Raw genomic sequence first — 16,605 nt, 5'->3', positions numbered from 1 at the left:
AAAGCATTTATTCCAGAGGAATAAAAGTGTATTCTCTGCAGCTTTTATCAGGTCTGAGCCGATTTTCCTCGGAGCTTTTGCTTGCTCGAGACTGCTTCCCGGAAAAGCCCTTGCCCTATCAATGGGCCGCTCAAACTTAGTATACTCAGACCCAGGTCCTCGCTCTTCCGGTTATGCCATCTGTCTTTAGATTCAGAATATCCAGCAATGACTTCATCAAACCTGACCGAGGCTGTCGACTCTATCTGTAAGAAGTTCAGTATCACTGACGAGCAGCTCAAGAGTATCTCCAGCGAGTACATTCGTCTTACAAGTGAGTTACACCGTCCCAGCCCGCCAGCTCCCGAACATCACTAACAGTCTTTATCTAGAATTGGGACTCAACCACAATGGCGAAGCTATGGCTATGATTCCATCGTACGGTGAGTTTTCTGTTTTTCTGAAAAAATGCCCGAATAATATTAACTGATCGCGCATCATAGTTACGGCAACACCATCCGGACGTGAGACAGGTACGTTTTTGGCTGTCGATTTGGGCGGCACCAACTTTCGCGTCTGCTCAATCCACTTGAATGGCGATAACACATACGATCTACTTCAAACAAAGACCGTTATTCCTCGGAATCTCATGGTCGGCACTTCAAAAGAGCTCTTTTCGTTCTTGGCACAAAAAGTGAAGGATTTTATTGCTACCCATCTCAGCGAGAAATTCGACGAGGATGCAACTGACCACCAACTCAAACTTGGATTCACGTTCTCTTTTCCCGTTAGTCAGACCGCTATTAACCGGGGAACACTGCTACGCTGGACCAAAGGTTTTGATGTCAAAGATGCGGTCGGGCAAGATGTCTGCTTGCTATTACAAGATGAGCTTGACGCGCTAAACCTGAACGTTCATGTTGCTGCTCTTGTGAATGACACCGTAGGTACTCTCATGTCTCGGTCGTACACTTCCCCCGGTCATCATACTACCATTATGGGAATCATTATTGGCACCGGCACCAACTGCGCTTATGTTGAGAACCTCGATGCCATTACCAAGCTCGGCGAAGAAAAGATCTCTAATCTTAGAAAAAACTCTCCCATGATGATTATCAATACTGAATGGGGTTCATTTGATAACCAGTGCGTTTCTATCGGATCGACTGATTACGATGAGCAAGTTGACAAGAAGACGCCAAATAAGGGAATGCAGCTTTTTGAGAAGCGTATTTCGGGAATGTTTCTAGGTGAAATTCTACGGGTGATCTTGGCTGATTTGTGCAGTCAAAAGCTGCTCTTCAAGTCGAGTTCTAGCGAACTCGAGACTGAATGGAAATTAGACACATCTGCGCTGTCGCGCATAGAGGCTGATTTTTCAAAGAATCTAATTGCTACTCGTTTATTGATCGAAAAAGAGCTTGCATTGGAATCTACGCTTGAAGAGCGTAAGGCTATTAAGACCATTGTCGAAGCTATTGGAAAGAGATCTGCGTATCTTGCCGGTGCAGTCGTCGCTGGCATTTTGGAGCACACAAAGGCATTTGAAAAGCACGGTATTATTGATGTCGGAATGGATGGATCTGTGATAGAGTTTTATCCTGGCTACGAGAGTCTGATAAGAGAAGCATTATCTGCTATTATCGGACAGACTAAGGAGTCTAGAGTACAGATAGGAATTGCAAAGGATGGTAGTGGGGTTGGCGCTGCCTTGTGTGCTGTCGTTGCTTAGCATAGTTCTAATTGTTTAGCTGTTCTATGTGCGCGCTGTTTGCAAAAAGAAAGGTTGTAGTCATTAGTCGATAATGGCGTGTTTGACGAAAAGAACATCAGTGCGCTGGCGCGGTAATGTGCTCAAACGAAGTTATCTGGATTAGTTGAATATATATATATATATAAACCAGTCGACCCCGTAGTCAATATTTTATGCGTCTTTTTCAATATTGTTATTATCGTATACCTTTAAATTTTATCGCTTATTACTTCGACTAAAAACGGTAGATCTCGAGGCTAGATATTTGCATAAGTTTACAGAATATTTGATGATTCAAAATGGATCGCATGGTTAGATTAATAAGCCGTTATTAGTAATTTCAGATCGACTGATCGACGATAATGATGTGATCACGCTTTAAGGGCGACATGTATATTGTTACCTATTCTCTCTTCCCTATATTTTCTTCTAAATTCAGTTGTCTTGGGCAGAAATCTTTCATACACAAGTTCTTACGCAACTGGCAACCATTCGACTCTCATGTCCCCACCCAGAGGTAAGTCTCTCGAAATCTCGATTGCCGTACCAGATCTGATCTATTTGCAGCTCTCGCAATAATCGCCGGTCTAGGACCCGGCATTTCGCAAGGAGTAGCAAAGCGCTTTGCTCAAAGTTACGATCTCGTACTGCTGGGCCGCTCTCTTGAAACTCTTCCTGCAATCGAAGTCGGCTCGCCGCAAGTCCCTTCATCAGCTTCCGACGCTCTCAAGAGTATCTATACTGATCCCTCCCTCACGTCTCTGCCGACTCGGCCCAAAGTCAGCACATTCACAGCCGATGTTACCGATGAGGCCTCAATCAAGGCCGCGTTCGCTCAAATTGAGCAACTCAAGCAACCAGTCGCTGTAGCTTTTTATAATGTCTCGAGCCCATTCAAGCCTTCTCCGTTCCTCGAATCAAAGCCAGAGGATTACGTCGCATCATTTAGAGGAGGCACATACGGCGCCGTCCTTTTTGCTCAACAGTCTCTCCCTCTTCTGTTAAACTACGCCAAATCGAAGCCTTCCCTCTGGCCTACGTTGCTGTACACAGGCGCCACGGCATCGTTCAAATCAAACGCGAAAATGAGCGTCTTTGCCTCTGCAAAATACAGTCTTCGCGCTCTAGTTCACTCTTTGGCCCGCGAATTTGCGCCTCAAAACGTACACGTCGCAACCATAAATATAGATGGTGTCGTCGATACTCCAAAAGTTAAAGAATACCTTAACGAGATGGAGGATTTGAAATTAAAACCTGAGGATATTGCCCAGGTGTATTGGGATTTACATGCTCAGGGAAGAAGCGCGTGGACGACTGAATTAGACGTTCGTCCGTGGCAAGAAAAATGGTAAACCGTAGGAAATGCTTAAATTATATAGGTTTTTTTTCTGCAATACATAAATAACAGTTTTTGAAACTTTCAAACACCCATCTCCAAAAACACTCATCAGACTTCTTAAGGGGGGAAAAACACTTTTCATAAAAGAACTAAGCAATGCTAAAAACACTCTTGAGCTGTCTAATTAGTAGCCATTCGTCCCTCGTGACGTCATCTCTGTACGCAGCATCCTTGAGAGTATCAATAGATTCTCTAGTAATCTCAGAGTACAAGATATCAGACTCGTCAACATGACGACCCCAAGTAGGCTGATTAGCAGGCGTATCAAGACGCATAGCAACACCACCCTGAGCTTGTCCCTTCTTTGTAATATCCACTGCCTTGTGGTTGACTTCAAGGCTAACTACACGACCGAGTGTCATGACTTGCCGCATCTGCGTAGCAGGATCAATTTTCACCACAGCAATAGGTGTCCCAACTCGAAGACTGCCTTCGGCAACATCGACACCAATAATCATAGGATTGCGCTTGTTGATTATTTTGATTGTATGAAGAACGCACGGGAAGACGGCATGCACAGCCGTCTCCTTCCGTTTAGCCTCAAGAAGCTCCTTCTGGTAATTCGTAAACGAGTCAAACAAATGATAGATAATATCCGCGCTGAAAATGCGAATTCCCTGTTGCTCTGCGTACTCCTCGGCTTCTTTATCAATCTTCACATCAAAACACAACATCACTGCAAACTCCTTTGCCTTTTCAAGCATTGTCGTCGCTTTCATCACATCACGCTTGTACACGGGTCCAATAGAAATTGCCATGACTGGAATCTTCATCTGCTTCAAAAAGTCAAGTAACGCTTCAAGCGATCCAAGAGTGGACGCCTGCACGCATACACCTCTTCCGCTCTTATCAAGACTGCTCTGCAAATCAGTCAAGTCAGACATGACTTCGTCCATCAAGTCTTCCTCGTCATCATCAGGCCCAACAAGGAGCAATCGCGAACCCGCAATAGCTTTCTCAAGATCATTAGCTGCAATCTTTACACCCAAAGCAGCCTTGACCTCTTTATGATGCACATACGCAGACTTGATCCGCATTTCGCGAAGTGGCTGCGGAGTCAAAAGTGCTCGAACATTGGTTGCTATAGGACCATTCATACCACATAACACAATCCTGTCACCCTCTCGAAGAATACCATTCGACAAGACTACATCAATAGTCGTTCCAAGACCTTCGATAACCTTGACTTCCAACACCGTACACTCAAGCTCAGACAAATACATAAGCTTCTCACTCATACGATTCTGGGTAAGCTCGATCAGTAGCTTAAGCATATCTGGAACGCCCTCACCAGTGACCGCAGAAGTCGGCACAAGTGACACATTACGTCCCAGATTTCTGTTCTTGTAGTATAACTCCGAGTTAAGACCCTGCTCCGCAAGTGCAATTTTGGTTTTTTGGACTCTGTCTTCAAACTCACGCTGAACAGCACGAGACTGCTTGGCAAGCGAGTCCTGGACTCCGTTGTCAGGAATAGACTCCCAGCCATAAAGACGGTCAATCTTGTTCAGTGCAACAATAAAGGGTGTCTTGCGATCACGCAAAAGACGAATAGACTCTAGAGTCTGCTGCTCAAGTCCGTGCATGATGTCAATGACGAGAATTGCAATATTACACAAGGATGAACCACGAGTACGCAGATTTGTAAAGGACTCGTGACCAGGAGTGTCAATGATTAATAGACCAGGAACCTTATACTCCAGAAAGTTATCTTGGTTGACAACTGCGGTCTTCTGGCGAATGGATTCAATAGGAAAATAAGTAGCACCAATCTGCTGCGTAATTCCACCGGCTTCACCTTCCTGAACATTGGTCTGACGAACCTTATCTAAAAGTTTTGTTTTACCAGTATCGACGTGGCCAAGAATACAACAAATGGGCGAACGAAGATTATCGGTAGACCGAGCGTCCAAAGCCGCTTTATGTCTTTTGTCACGTCGCTGTCCGGCATCTTTCTTGCGCTTCTCAAGCTCTGCTTTCGATTTTGCAAGTTCAGCGGCACGCTCTGACTTCTTCCTCTCCTCTTCTTGTCGCGCGATTTCATCAGCGTCAGCTTCTTCCTGTTCTTCAGTCGAAAGTTTAACTTCCTTAGGCTCGTCAGAGATCTCGGTCTTAGCGGTACTACCATTACTGTCAGAGTTTGATCCGTCTTCATTGTCTGACGCAAGTAGGTTTTCCCATGACTCCCCTTCTTCTTCACGTTCTGATTTGAGAGCATCTTCCCAAGATCCTCCCTCTTCAACTTCCTCGGCTTCCTTAGGTACAGTTGTCTCTGCCGCTGCAGTAGCAGGCTTCTCCTCTAGACTGAGAGAAGCAACCGAGTTCTGAAGACTAGCAGCTTCATCCTCGGTCTTCTTATCGGCATGCTTACCACCCTTTTTCTTGCCGTAAACAGGTTTCTTGGGCTTCTTGTCCGCCTCTCCGTTGTTTTCCTCGAAGCCCGCAATATGAACAGCGCCAGACTCTCGAAGCTGCTGCGCACGTTTTTGCTGAAGTGCAAGCTGTTCCTTCTGCTTCTTTGTCAGCAGTTTTCCCTCACGCTTCAATTCCTCGCGCTTGGCTCGCTCCCTCTCCTTTTTCAGAGCCCTGGCTTCTTCTCGAAGGCGCTCCTCTTCAGCAGCAACGCGCTCCTCTTCTTCAATACGCTTTCGCTCCTCTTCTTCAGCTTTCTTTCGGGCTTCTTCAGCTGCTCTTTGGGCTTCAACTTGCTTCTCCAAAGCAGCCAACATAGCATTCTTCTTCTTACTCTTCGGATCGGCCTTGCCACCCTTTTTGGCAGCAACCAAGGTAGCAGCAGGAGCAGGAGTTGCTGCTGCTGCTGCAGGAGCCTCTTCTACCTTTGCAGCACTTGCTGCAGGAGCGTTACCGCCAGAGGCAGCCTTCTTTCGTTCCAGCTACAGAGGTTGTTAGTTTTTGCTGCGGTAAATAGATAAATGACAATTCTAATAAAAAAACATACTTGCTGCTTCTTCCGCAGTTTCTCCTTTTCCTTCTTTTCTCGCTCTTTCTCCTTTTTACTCTAAGGTTTCAGACAGTTAATAGCTATTTAACAAGAGAGACCTCCTTCGATGTTTGATACTAACCTTCAGCTGAATAGTAGGACCAGCTTCTTCATCTTCCTCCTCGCTCTCTTCTCCAGCGATTTCAGGTTCGGCGGGCGTAGTTTTTCCTTTTGGCTTCACATCAGGAAAATCATCCTCAGCCGATTCGGCAACAAGATCTGAAGCTACGGGGGCAGGTTCAGGAGTGGCTGCCGCAAATCCTTCGGGTTGAGCGACCTCTTGATCTTCCTCAAAACCTGCATCCCAGTAGTCGTCCTTCTTACTCTTTTTGTCTCTAAACAATTTCAGTTAGTAAACTCCAAGAACGAACCTGAATGTTGCTCAGCAGACACCTCTTAGCGAATGCAAGAAAAACCAGTAGTGCTAGTCAAAATGTCATACTTTTTACCCATTGTTAATGATTCTAACTCCGTCTATTAGCAGATGCAGCTAAATAGACTATAGACAATTCAGATATCCGTTTGATCTATTCTCCAGAATAGACTACTACTGTATAAAAGCGCTTATAACAATTTTTTCTCGTTGAACTGGGAGATCAAGGAGAACTTTAAGTAAGCCCTAAACCTTGAAAGATTGCATATGAAATATGCATGTGCTAGCTTATAAAGTAGCAGTCGGCTCCTATCTTTGACATCAAGATACAGAGTTTACTAAGATAGAGCATATTTTATATTATCATTTGCTAAGTACATCATACAATGCCTCCACGACGGGCAAAGAAAGCAGCCTCCAAGACAAAAACAGAGCAGGAAGTGGATCCAACATCAAAGCAGATCCCACAATCATCAGATCCCGCACCTATTCCAATTCAGCACTCAGAGCTTGAGACCGAGGAAGCCTTTGAGATGGTTGGTAGTGCTCTTGTTGAAGATCTCGCAAAGAAGACGACCGACCAGGAGAAAAAGTTAAATATCTTGCTAGGTGGATATATACACAGACAACGGACATTAGCAAATAAATTTACAGAAGCCAATGCCGCCTATCAACAAAGTGTTATTCAACGTTACATATTTGAAGGGAATGAAATAACACAGTCGGGCGTTGCTATGGATGAGGAGTGAAAAGGGTGGAATTGTTATGTCTACTTTTATTATATCTAAACATACAATACCATGTGCAGATTCGCTCTTTATATTACAATCTACATGCATAAAAACCATCAGATTGAGCCGTTTCGATACCCGCAAAAATAATCGAAAACCTTCCAATTCAAAGCCAACAACAAAACAGTTTACTCTAAATCCTTTAGTTTCAGCGTAACTCCCTTCTTGATCGTAGCCCATCCAATCAAACGCCAGTGCTTCTCAATTCTCCGCGAAAGTGCAATCTTCTCGCCAATCTCAGTACAAGCTGGCGAAGTAAGCTGCAGCTTCGCCAAATCTGCCTTAACACCAACAACACGCGCTCCAGTCGCAGTCGAACCAATGTTAACCATTAAAATCTCGTTTTTAGTCAACTTCGACACACGAGCCTGCTTCTTTTCATCGGTCTTGACACCAAGGAGGCGTCGCAAAAGGAAGTAGTTGATTTCAATCTCAGTATAAATCTCTGGAAGCTTTCCCTTCGAGCCAAGGACGTGGCCAACAAGACGATCAGCACGGCACAACGTAGGATCAATCTTTGTTCCGACACCAATCAATCCACCGGGAACCGCAAACTTAAGATCATTGTGCTCAGCATACAAGGAGATAATTCTGCTGAAAATAGGACGACACTGGATCTTTCCTTCATTGTCCTTAGTAACAATACCAGGTCGGATTTCAATCTCGTCTCCCAGTCGTAAAACTCCGGTGAGTATAGATCCTCCGGCGACCCCACCTTTAAGCTCATCGATCTCGGACCCAGGCTTATTGACATCGAATGATCGAATTACGATAAGTTTCGGGTCAGCAGTGAAGTCTCTTGGAGGAACGGGAATCGATTTAACAAGGTATTCATTAACAGCGTCAATGTTGTACTTTAGCTGTGCTGAAATCGGGATAATGGGCGCCTTGTCAGCAGCAGTTCCCTTGACGAATTTGAGAATACTTTGGTAGTGCTCTTGGGCGTTGGACTCCCGCATAAGATCAACCTTATTCTGAAGAATAATGATGTGATTAAGCTTCATAATTTCAATAGCAGCCAAATGCTCACTGGTCTGTGGCTGAGGGCAAGACTCGTTTCCAGCAATTAGAAGCAAAGCGGCATCCATAACCGCGGCACCCGAAAGCATAGTGGACATGAGAATATCGTGGCCTGGGCAATCAACAAAGGAGACATGTCGCAACAGTTGGTATCGGCCGTTGCAGCCTAGTCGCTCGCACTTCGGGTTGAGCTCCTTCTCAGATCGGAAAGAGCGATAGCAATCGGGCCTAGGGCAAGAGGGGGAGTCGCATTTGTAAATCTTAGCGTTGGCATAACCAAGCTTGATGGTGATGTTTCGCTCAAGCTTGAAACGTATCGTTAGAATCAAGGACAAAGGTGTCGAGTCGATATATACATACCTCATTCTTAAACCGGACAGTCTGAACACCAGAAAGAGCTTTGACGACAGTACTCTGAAATATTGTTAGATTGTTGACCAACATAGAAGCAAATACTTAAAGCAAGTAGCGCATACCTTTCCGTGCGCTACGTGACCGATAGTTCCGATATTGATGGTAGCTTGCCTGAGATACAGTAAGTATGCCTACATTTTACAATAAAACTCAGTTAAAACACACCTTCCAATGATTTCGAGACTGAGAGGGTTGAGCTTTGAAAAATCTGGATTATCAGGCTGAGGAGGAAGACCAAGATCCTTTTCGTTATCGTCTTCCGAAAGATCCCCCTCAGTTTCAGGTTCAGCAAATGTGACTGATTTAGTCTTGGGAGTTTCAACAACAGGAGCCTCGTCTCCAGAAATAGGAGGAGTTGCGACGCCGTTTTCTGAGGAATCCATGATGAAGATCGAGTTTAGCTGTTGAACATCAGTACTCGACTTTCCCATGAATAAGCTATACTTATAAGCACTTCAAAAACATACCAACAGCTTGTAGAACTAAAACAATATAAGCCGACAGTAGTGCAAATAGATAACTCTGACTATCCCGGCAAACGATTGTCGTATTTGCACGCTGATGCACTGCTTAGAAAAAAATTATACGTTTGATGAAGAATTACTCTTTGGAAATATAGGGCATATCTGTTGGGTGCTTTGAACTTTAACACACCGCCGGCAGGGGCTAATCATCGCGGGTCGGGGCCTGTGTTCATAGTCTCTGCCCGTTCATGACGCCTGCCTTTTCTAGCTAAAGACATCGAGGGAGGTCCGCTGATGGCTGAGACTCAGATAATCGACCGCTTTGATAAACCTCACGAAAACGGATCATCTGCTGAACCAAAGTTGTCAGCGTATACTCCCCGTGGTACCAAAACCCAGTCAGGCGCTAGCAGAAGCAGTCGCCCTGCTCATTCCTCAGTCGCGACATCGTCGCCAATGGCTCCAGCAAAAAGCTCTCCGGCTGCTCGCACAGGCGGAGCTCGCTCGCAAACTTTATTAATTAACTCCAAAATACGACATATCAAGAAGAAAGACGGTGAGCCACTATGGCGCAAAGACATACAATACGACTTCCTGCGTGAGATATTTTACGATGATACACGTGTATTCACAAACTCATATGATGGCACCCCGAATCATTCATATTCCGAGATTTATGTCGATGCAATGGCACGTTCTTCGAAATCATCCAAAGTACTGCGAGAAAAGCTTCTTGGCGACAGTCAGGCGGCATTGAACATCGCAATGGTTTGTCTTCTTGTCAACATTGGTCGCATGAATACCACTCTCAATTGTAGGTTGCGTCTATATTCATTTTATCGAAATAACACTAAATTTGACGTATCATACAGTTTTCCCGGAGATGCGCGCTCAGCTACGGACGTATCATCCAATTCCTTCGCTACAATCTTACTCGGACCCTACTGCTTATAAACAACTTCAGGACGCTCCGCGTCTAAAATCAATTTTGAAAGGGGCTTGCGAGGACCGACCTGAACCGTCAACTCTTGATCAGCTCCTTCTCCGGCCTCGGCTCCCGAGAACAAATCCAATCAATCTAGTCTTTGTCTTGGCCACATACGCACGTCGAGTGACAGACTTATTTTTTGTCGAGCCGTTTGAATTTTATGACTTTATAATGAACACCAACGTATCGAGCAAGTCGCGTGCAAAGGCTTTCCTATGGCTGATGTGGGTTTATCTTGAATCTGATCTCAGCCCAGAGCAGCTGCGCGCAAATCCTTTCGGGTACGGTCAGGATAATGGGATGAAAATCCCGCTATTTGTACCACTTACACCTGAAGAGATAGAACTTGAAAATGTCGACTCACCGCAGGAGAAAGATTTTGCAGTGCGAATGGTCGAGGAGCGGAAACGTATGTTGCATTAATTTTGCATTCTGTTATATATCTAATCTATTTCAGGTCATTTGGAGATGTCTACTGTGGATGGGGTAAAGGTCAAAGAGGAACCAGCGCCGAACTCTAGCACGAAGAAGCGCAAAAGAATTAAACGCGAAGAGGATGATGGTGCTTCTCATCAAGATTCAGAGTCTGACGATGGCGGTGTTATTGGCTCTGCTGCTGCAATTCATAAGTCATCGCCTGTCCCTGGACGTTTGATACTTAAACCCCCAAAAAAGGTTTCCAAAGCTGAACAGGCCGCTCAGGAGCTAACGCATCAGAGAGAGGCTAAATGTGACGTAGAAATTGCGCACTTAATTCGAGTTACTGATCGCCGCAGGAAGAGAGCCCGGTATTTAGAAGGTTCTATTAAACGCACATGGAAGAGAATCCGCACTCGTGATCCGTTTGAGTATTCGGAAGACGAGCAGACTATTTTGAATGCAGAGATGATGGCATCAGCGGCCTCTTCGCACAAGCGCAAGAATATCGATCTCTCGACATTGAATAGCCATATTATGAGTAGTTTATCTGGAGTCAGGGACTCAAATTTAGGAAATGACTTTGGCGAAGAAGCAAACTCGCTGGTGACAACATTCAGACGCGCTAATAGGCGGTTGGTAAGATGGTATGGTCTTGAGGAACTACAAAAGACTATTAAGTCTGTTAAGGCCAAAAGCGAAGAGAAGCCAGCAGAGAAGGATAAGAAGACAAAGAAGTCGATGCCGCCGCGTCATATAGACGAAGCTGAGGCAAACGGGAAGCAGGGCTTGGAAGAGACTTTAAAGACAGAGGATATGGAATAAGATATGATAGTGAAATGTATGGCAACTATATGCTTGAGCGGGCGCAAGTAATCAGTATATAAAGTATAGACTTCTTAAACACGCGCCGCGGTGGTGGCAAACTAGAGCCGCTTGGGCAACTCCCAAACAAAAGGGTTTGTTTTGGTGATGCTCTCCTTTTCACTTAACTCTCCTCACTACATCAAGATCTTGTTATTGTACAGCTTTCTTTTGAGGAACAGAAGAGTAAATTATCACACTCGTTTCTCCTTTGCGCTCTTCTTACCACTCGTTTCTTCTTCTTGTATTCTCTATCCGACTGTGCTTGATCAGCAGCTGTCCATCTCGGTTCGATTGTAAATCTCGAGCTCAATTAACCACTCTTTCCTTTGAAATACTCGGCCCTTATTTATGGAATCTCAAAACGCACAGGCGGCTTCTGGCTATTCTTCGTTGAAAATGCAAGACACTCCCGCTACCGCAACCGACAGTCACTCGGTGACAAAGAGACTACAAAGCGAGCTGATGCAGCTGATGGTAAGCTTTAGTAGCTGCTTGTAAATTGTATTAATTTGATATACTTATTGCTCTTAGATGTCGGGCATTCCTGGAATCAGTGCCTTTCCTGTTAGCGATTCGAATTTGTGCCAGTGGACAGGTACCATTGCTGGTCCGGACGGGACTGTAGGTTTTCATATATCTTGCTTAAACTACTCTGGTCTAACTATTTCATGCTATTTAGCCGTATGAGGGTCTGACTTACAAGATAGCAATGACCTTTCCGGCTAATTATCCTTACCGTGCTCCAGTCATTCGCTTTGTTTCGCCAATGTGGCACCCGAACGTTGACATGTCTGGCAACATCTGTCTCGATATTTTGAAGGATAAGTGGTCAGCCATCTACAACGTACAAACAATCCTGCTCAGTCTACAGTCTCTTCTTGGCGAACCTAATAACGCGTCTCCTCTTAATGCCCAGTGAGTTTTCTTATTTATCAGTTTATTAGTGGTCGAATTTACTGACATATTCCAGGGCTGCCGATCAATGGGACAACAACAAGACTGAATACAAGCGATCTCTGATGGCTCATTACAAAGACATAGAGGAGCTTGGAGAGGATTAAAATAGTAGCATAATTCATCGGGATATTGTACGATTTGGCGGACACGGTCAGGAGTTATTCCTGAATTTGAAACGGATTTTAAAGCAGGCTGGCTTTATTCAAACTGCTAATTTTTTGAGTACCCGTTGCACTAAGTTTTTCGTTTACTTTCATAATCCTTTCTTTAATTTCATTTGTATAAATTTGACTCTCATAGTTTCCTTTGAATAGGAATACATGTGGCTTTCAATAATATACAATTACGCCAAATCCATGGAAGTGAAATTAAAAAGCACGTAGGATCTTTATGCAAATGCAAGCAACATATCAGATTTCGAAAACAAAACAACGCCAGGCATCAAAAGCATACATATATAGATTCATCAAATCAAGCGGAAAAATCCTCCAAAGTACCCTTAAGCAGAATAGCCGGGAACCGGACTGGATTCTTAGGATCTTTTGAACTCTTCGACTTGTTTAAAGATGGAATCGTAATTGTAAGAGGCGGAGGAGCTGGCGGTGCCGATAAAGCAGAAGACCCATCTTTAGCATTTTCGTCCTGCTTATATGATCCAGCAGTCTCATACTTTTGATCACCGGCCCACGAAACAGTGGACCATTCCCATCCCGTGAAGCTCTTCAGTTCAAGCGGAGCTTTCGTCCATCGGCGGCACGGTTTTCCTGTACGATCCAAGGCGCGCAATTGTGCATTTATAGATCCTTGATTCGCTTTGGGGCCCAATTTAGAGTGCGGAGCGTGATGGCTGGGTGGGGGGTTCGGCGCAGGTGTACCGGTGGCTGATACGTCCGAAACAGTCGGAAGAAGCAGTGGAGACGAAGGGGCGGGGGTCATAGAGATCCGTTTTCGTTTGGCACCCGCCGATGACGGACCAGTTGATGATGATTTTCGCTTCGTGGTTGTAACTGGAGCAGGTTCGGAGTCGATATCAGATGGAGCTGGTGAAGAAGGAGCTGGTGAGGATGGAGCTCCTGGCGACGAGACCGAAGAGCGTGCTATTGTTTGTTCTTGCTGCAGCAGAAGCTGAGGATTAAGCTTAAGAACAACCATTTCTCAAATGGTCGTAATAGAGCTCGGCTGCGGGTACGGCTGAGGTTCGTTCTAGGTGAAGTGGTATATCTATGCGCTGTTTCTGCTCGAGGAATTGCACAGTTAGGCAGAGGATTGCTGACTCATTCAATGCAGATACACCATGTAATCATTACTTTAACTTTTTTGCACTCAATTTGAATTGCAAAGTAATAAGCTAATGATTTTTATTATGAATTCAAATGCTTTTCAATGCACTATAAAAGATAAACGAGGCAAATTGATGGGCTTTGTTTATTATGCAACTCTATTGCCTTGTTCAACTTGCGACAATCTTAGTACCGCACACTGATACCGTTGCGGGCTTCATTTGCTCGGACTTCAAACATGACCTGAACACCTACAAATAATATACCGGAAACAGCTATAAAGTATGGAATTCCTAGTGTTGTAAAATAAGCTATCTGTAATTAATTTCGCTTCGAATAGTGATAACACTTACCAGACCATGAGCTGAAAATGTCATAAAGCATATCCCTGACACCATCAAGGCCAATTGCAAAGCCGACTAAATTTGCAGTCATCATCATGTAAATGTTGGCAACTGCTCCCAAGGCACACAGATGTCGATACAGAGGCGAGGAACCGTACTATCATAGTTTCTATTAAAAAAAATTCAAGCAAAATCGTAGTAAATAGCAATACTCACCTTTTTTTCAGGAAACAGCAGCTTACCCAAAATTTCAGGAACAATAAATAATGTAATAAGCCATCCCCACGCAAGTAGACGTAACTGGATGTCATGCCAAAATGCAACAAATGTGAAAACTGCTAGCATATTGCGGATAGCATGGTGAGAGCCCCCTAAAGGAATATACAGATATCGGGTAGTCCATCTATTGAAACTACGGTGCCAGGCCCTCCAGAACGCTGAGGCAGAATAGTTATTACTCATGCATCGTAGCATGTTTTCTGGAGCATCTATTTTGTCCAGTAGTGCCCAGAATCTAAATAGTCTCCAAGGAATAAGAAGCTAATATGCCTTAGTATTCAGCATTTGGCGATACTGATATGAGATTACTTACCTTCAGCCAGATTGTCTTCAAGTTGAAAAATCCAACCATACTTATTTGAAATGGGGAAAGATTATCCCATGCATGAGCATTGGAAAGGGCGACAACATACATAAAATGGAGAATCCACTCCATAACCAGGATACAAATGACCATTCGTATTCCATAAAGTACGGTCTTTCGCACTTGAACGGAAGGCAGCTCATGTCTGCTTTGATACATGTAGTCATTAAATGTGAGAATTGGACCGGCAATGTAAAGAGGCGTATAGACCAAATAAGCCAAGTAGTTTAAAAAGTTGTACTCCCGTTTTGGCGGACCAATATCTATGCGATCACGCTCAGATATTTCTTTTTCGTCCCGTTGTTTCTTCTATTCATATTAATGCTACTGGTCTTTATAAAAAGGCGCGTAGATAAAACTAACCTCAATATCTGTATCACTTTCTAGGGATACGTAGTAATCATAGTTGTAACTGATTAGACGCAAGATGGAAAAATTGAAGTTGACGTCCCATCTAGGAAGGAGGCCGCAGTGTCCGTCCTATAATTATACTGAGTGAGTTGCTTTCCTTTTCACAAATTAGATATAAGGCCCTTACCAATACCGCGAGAGCAGGCACAATTGAGCCATACTTGTAGCCATCGTATTTTTCATTAAGAAATAGAATTACAATTGAAAATACCCATGTCGCTATCATTCCTGATTTTTTGGATAGAGATTTTGTGAATCGGTAGTTAATTGCATAGATGGCAAGAATCTTCAAAACGCTGAATCCATGCAGAACAGTAAGAAATATAGCGGCAAATATAAGATCAAATGATAATCGTGAAACTTTGAATGCATTTGCAACTCGTCGTAAAATAAAATGCAAGATGATGGAACCAGTTAATATCGGTATTCTTCCTCTGAAACCAGAATATTGAGCATCCGAGTTGTCCTGGGCTCTTATCAGCATTTGAAAACTGAACTTACGATCAGAGGATACTCACCACTTTCCTGTCCATTATCCATCCTTGTTCTAGATCCTTCTCATATTTGGAGTAGTTTGGACTATTTTCTGTTGTAATTTTTTAGTGTTAGCGAAAATGTAGGGGATCTAAGTAAAAGGAGTTGCTGTTCTCACCATTGCTGCCCGACATTGCTCCCCAAAACATCAGAGGTACGCAGACGATAAATACAACGTAATAGAAGTAGAACTCCATAGTATTCCATCGCGATGGGGGCGCTTTCCTTTTGGTCTGATTAATCTTTTCTTCCGACTCTGGCACTAGCCTAGCGTCGAGGATATCGAGAGCGAAGAGCCGGAGAGGGTTCACCATGTTTCCTCTGCGCAAGATCCAACAAGCCGAAAATAAGAACCTCTAATCAAAAAAAGAAAATTTCTAGTAATAGATATACTAAAAAAAATCTACCGCATGAGGGCGACTGTTGACAGCAGGAGGTGGGTAGGTTATATGAAGCAGACGCGAGGAAGAGTTCGCGTTCACAGAGGAGTCTATGCGGCGCGACGCGTATACTTTTGATATATATAGAATAGGCATACGAGATGATAACTATTTTAATGTGTCATGTATTAAAAGTTCTGCGTATATTATAGTTGAGTGGTTTCTGGCTGAAGCTATTAAAAATTTGCTTTTCAAATTCACTTCACTAGCATATCGCTTGCTGTAGTCATGTTTGCCATGCGCACAAAGGTTCTCAACTGTCTTTCTAATGTCATTGCCATTTATGTCCTTTGGATAAGCCAATTTATAGGATACCATGTCGTTATAAGCCAACATATTTGCAACATGTTGACCCCTATTGCCATATTCGCAGTTATCTAGACTTGAATCCATGTCGACTTTAATACTCTTGTTTGCAGCAGCCATACATCTTTAAGATTCGTAGTACCTACCTCCTCGCTCATCTTCTAGCTCCCAGTCGGCCGTGCTGATATCGCAATATACCCCCTTTCATCTATAGTGTAGCTGTA

General features: G+C 44.0%; 8 protein-coding genes across 8 annotated transcripts; 4 read left to right on the top strand and 4 right to left on the bottom strand.

The window, feature by feature from the left end:
* The first annotated feature begins 6 nt into the window (after positions 1-6).
* On the top strand, positions 7-1,915 carry V2V93DRAFT_180129 (hexokinase-domain-containing protein). The gene is made up of 3 exons (XM_066906943.1): positions 7-313; positions 372-422; positions 483-1,915. The coding sequence occupies exons 1-3, from the start codon at positions 208-210 to the stop codon at positions 1,709-1,711; spliced, it is 1,386 nt and encodes a 461-aa protein (XP_066767056.1). The 5' UTR covers positions 7-207; the 3' UTR covers positions 1,712-1,915.
* Positions 1,889-3,157, top strand: V2V93DRAFT_366750 (uncharacterized protein). The gene is made up of 2 exons (XM_066909388.1): positions 1,889-2,249; positions 2,300-3,157. The coding sequence occupies exons 1-2, from the start codon at positions 2,234-2,236 to the stop codon at positions 3,082-3,084; spliced, it is 801 nt and encodes a 266-aa protein (XP_066767055.1). The 5' UTR covers positions 1,889-2,233; the 3' UTR covers positions 3,085-3,157.
* Positions 3,082-6,686, bottom strand: V2V93DRAFT_366749 (uncharacterized protein). Its single transcript, XM_066909387.1, has 4 exons — positions 6,575-6,686; positions 6,215-6,467; positions 6,091-6,150; positions 3,082-6,025 (listed from the first exon to the last, which is right to left on the bottom strand). The coding sequence occupies exons 1-4, from the start codon at positions 6,583-6,585 to the stop codon at positions 3,221-3,223; spliced, it is 3,129 nt and encodes a 1,042-aa protein (XP_066767054.1). The 5' UTR covers positions 6,586-6,686; the 3' UTR covers positions 3,082-3,220.
* A 583-nt stretch (positions 6,687-7,269) lies between these two features.
* On the bottom strand, positions 7,270-9,348 carry V2V93DRAFT_366743 (P-loop containing nucleoside triphosphate hydrolase protein). The gene is made up of 5 exons (XM_066909386.1): positions 9,198-9,348; positions 8,896-9,131; positions 8,793-8,841; positions 8,677-8,730; positions 7,270-8,621 (listed from the first exon to the last, which is right to left on the bottom strand). Exons 2-5 carry the CDS (start codon positions 9,111-9,113, stop codon positions 7,425-7,427), a joined length of 1,518 nt encoding a protein of 505 aa, XP_066767053.1. The 5' UTR covers positions 9,114-9,131; positions 9,198-9,348; the 3' UTR covers positions 7,270-7,424.
* Positions 9,349-9,650: 302 nt separating this feature from the next.
* V2V93DRAFT_322556 (uncharacterized protein) lies at positions 9,651-10,605 on the top strand (the record flags this gene model as incomplete). Its single annotated transcript, XM_066907410.1, has 2 exons — positions 9,651-10,008; positions 10,067-10,605. The coding sequence occupies 2 exons, from the start codon at positions 9,651-9,653 to the stop codon at positions 10,603-10,605; spliced, it is 897 nt and encodes a 298-aa protein (XP_066767052.1).
* Positions 10,606-11,599: 994 nt separating this feature from the next.
* V2V93DRAFT_366739 (ubiquitin-conjugating enzyme/RWD-like protein) lies at positions 11,600-12,852 on the top strand. Its single transcript, XM_066909385.1, has 4 exons — positions 11,600-11,940; positions 11,998-12,087; positions 12,146-12,381; positions 12,437-12,852. Exons 1-4 carry the CDS (start codon positions 11,815-11,817, stop codon positions 12,525-12,527), a joined length of 543 nt encoding a protein of 180 aa, XP_066767051.1. The 5' UTR covers positions 11,600-11,814; the 3' UTR covers positions 12,528-12,852.
* A 42-nt stretch (positions 12,853-12,894) lies between these two features.
* Positions 12,895-13,575, bottom strand: V2V93DRAFT_379144 (INO80 complex subunit Ies4-domain-containing protein; the record flags this gene model as incomplete). The annotated part of the gene is made up of 1 exon (XM_066911997.1): positions 12,895-13,575. One exon carries the CDS (start codon positions 13,573-13,575, stop codon positions 12,895-12,897), a length of 681 nt encoding a protein of 226 aa, XP_066767050.1.
* Positions 13,576-13,889: 314 nt separating this feature from the next.
* V2V93DRAFT_322360 (MBOAT, membrane-bound O-acyltransferase family-domain-containing protein) lies at positions 13,890-15,949 on the bottom strand (the record flags this gene model as incomplete). The annotated part of the gene is made up of 8 exons (XM_066907402.1): positions 13,890-13,996; positions 14,057-14,204; positions 14,264-14,587; positions 14,640-14,999; positions 15,054-15,170; positions 15,229-15,567; positions 15,620-15,687; positions 15,754-15,949. 8 exons carry the CDS (start codon positions 15,947-15,949, stop codon positions 13,890-13,892), a joined length of 1,659 nt encoding a protein of 552 aa, XP_066767049.1.
* Between the last annotated feature and the right edge of the window lie 656 nt (positions 15,950-16,605).

Source organism: Kockiozyma suomiensis (genome assembly GCF_038497685.1).
Source record: "Kockiozyma suomiensis strain NRRL Y-17356 unplaced genomic scaffold V2V93scaffold_4, whole genome shotgun sequence".
NCBI lineage: Eukaryota > Fungi > Ascomycota > Lipomycetes > Lipomycetales > Lipomycetaceae > Kockiozyma > Kockiozyma suomiensis.
Note: the sequence above shows the minus strand (reverse complement) of the source record. Positions and strands in the feature narration are given on the sequence as shown.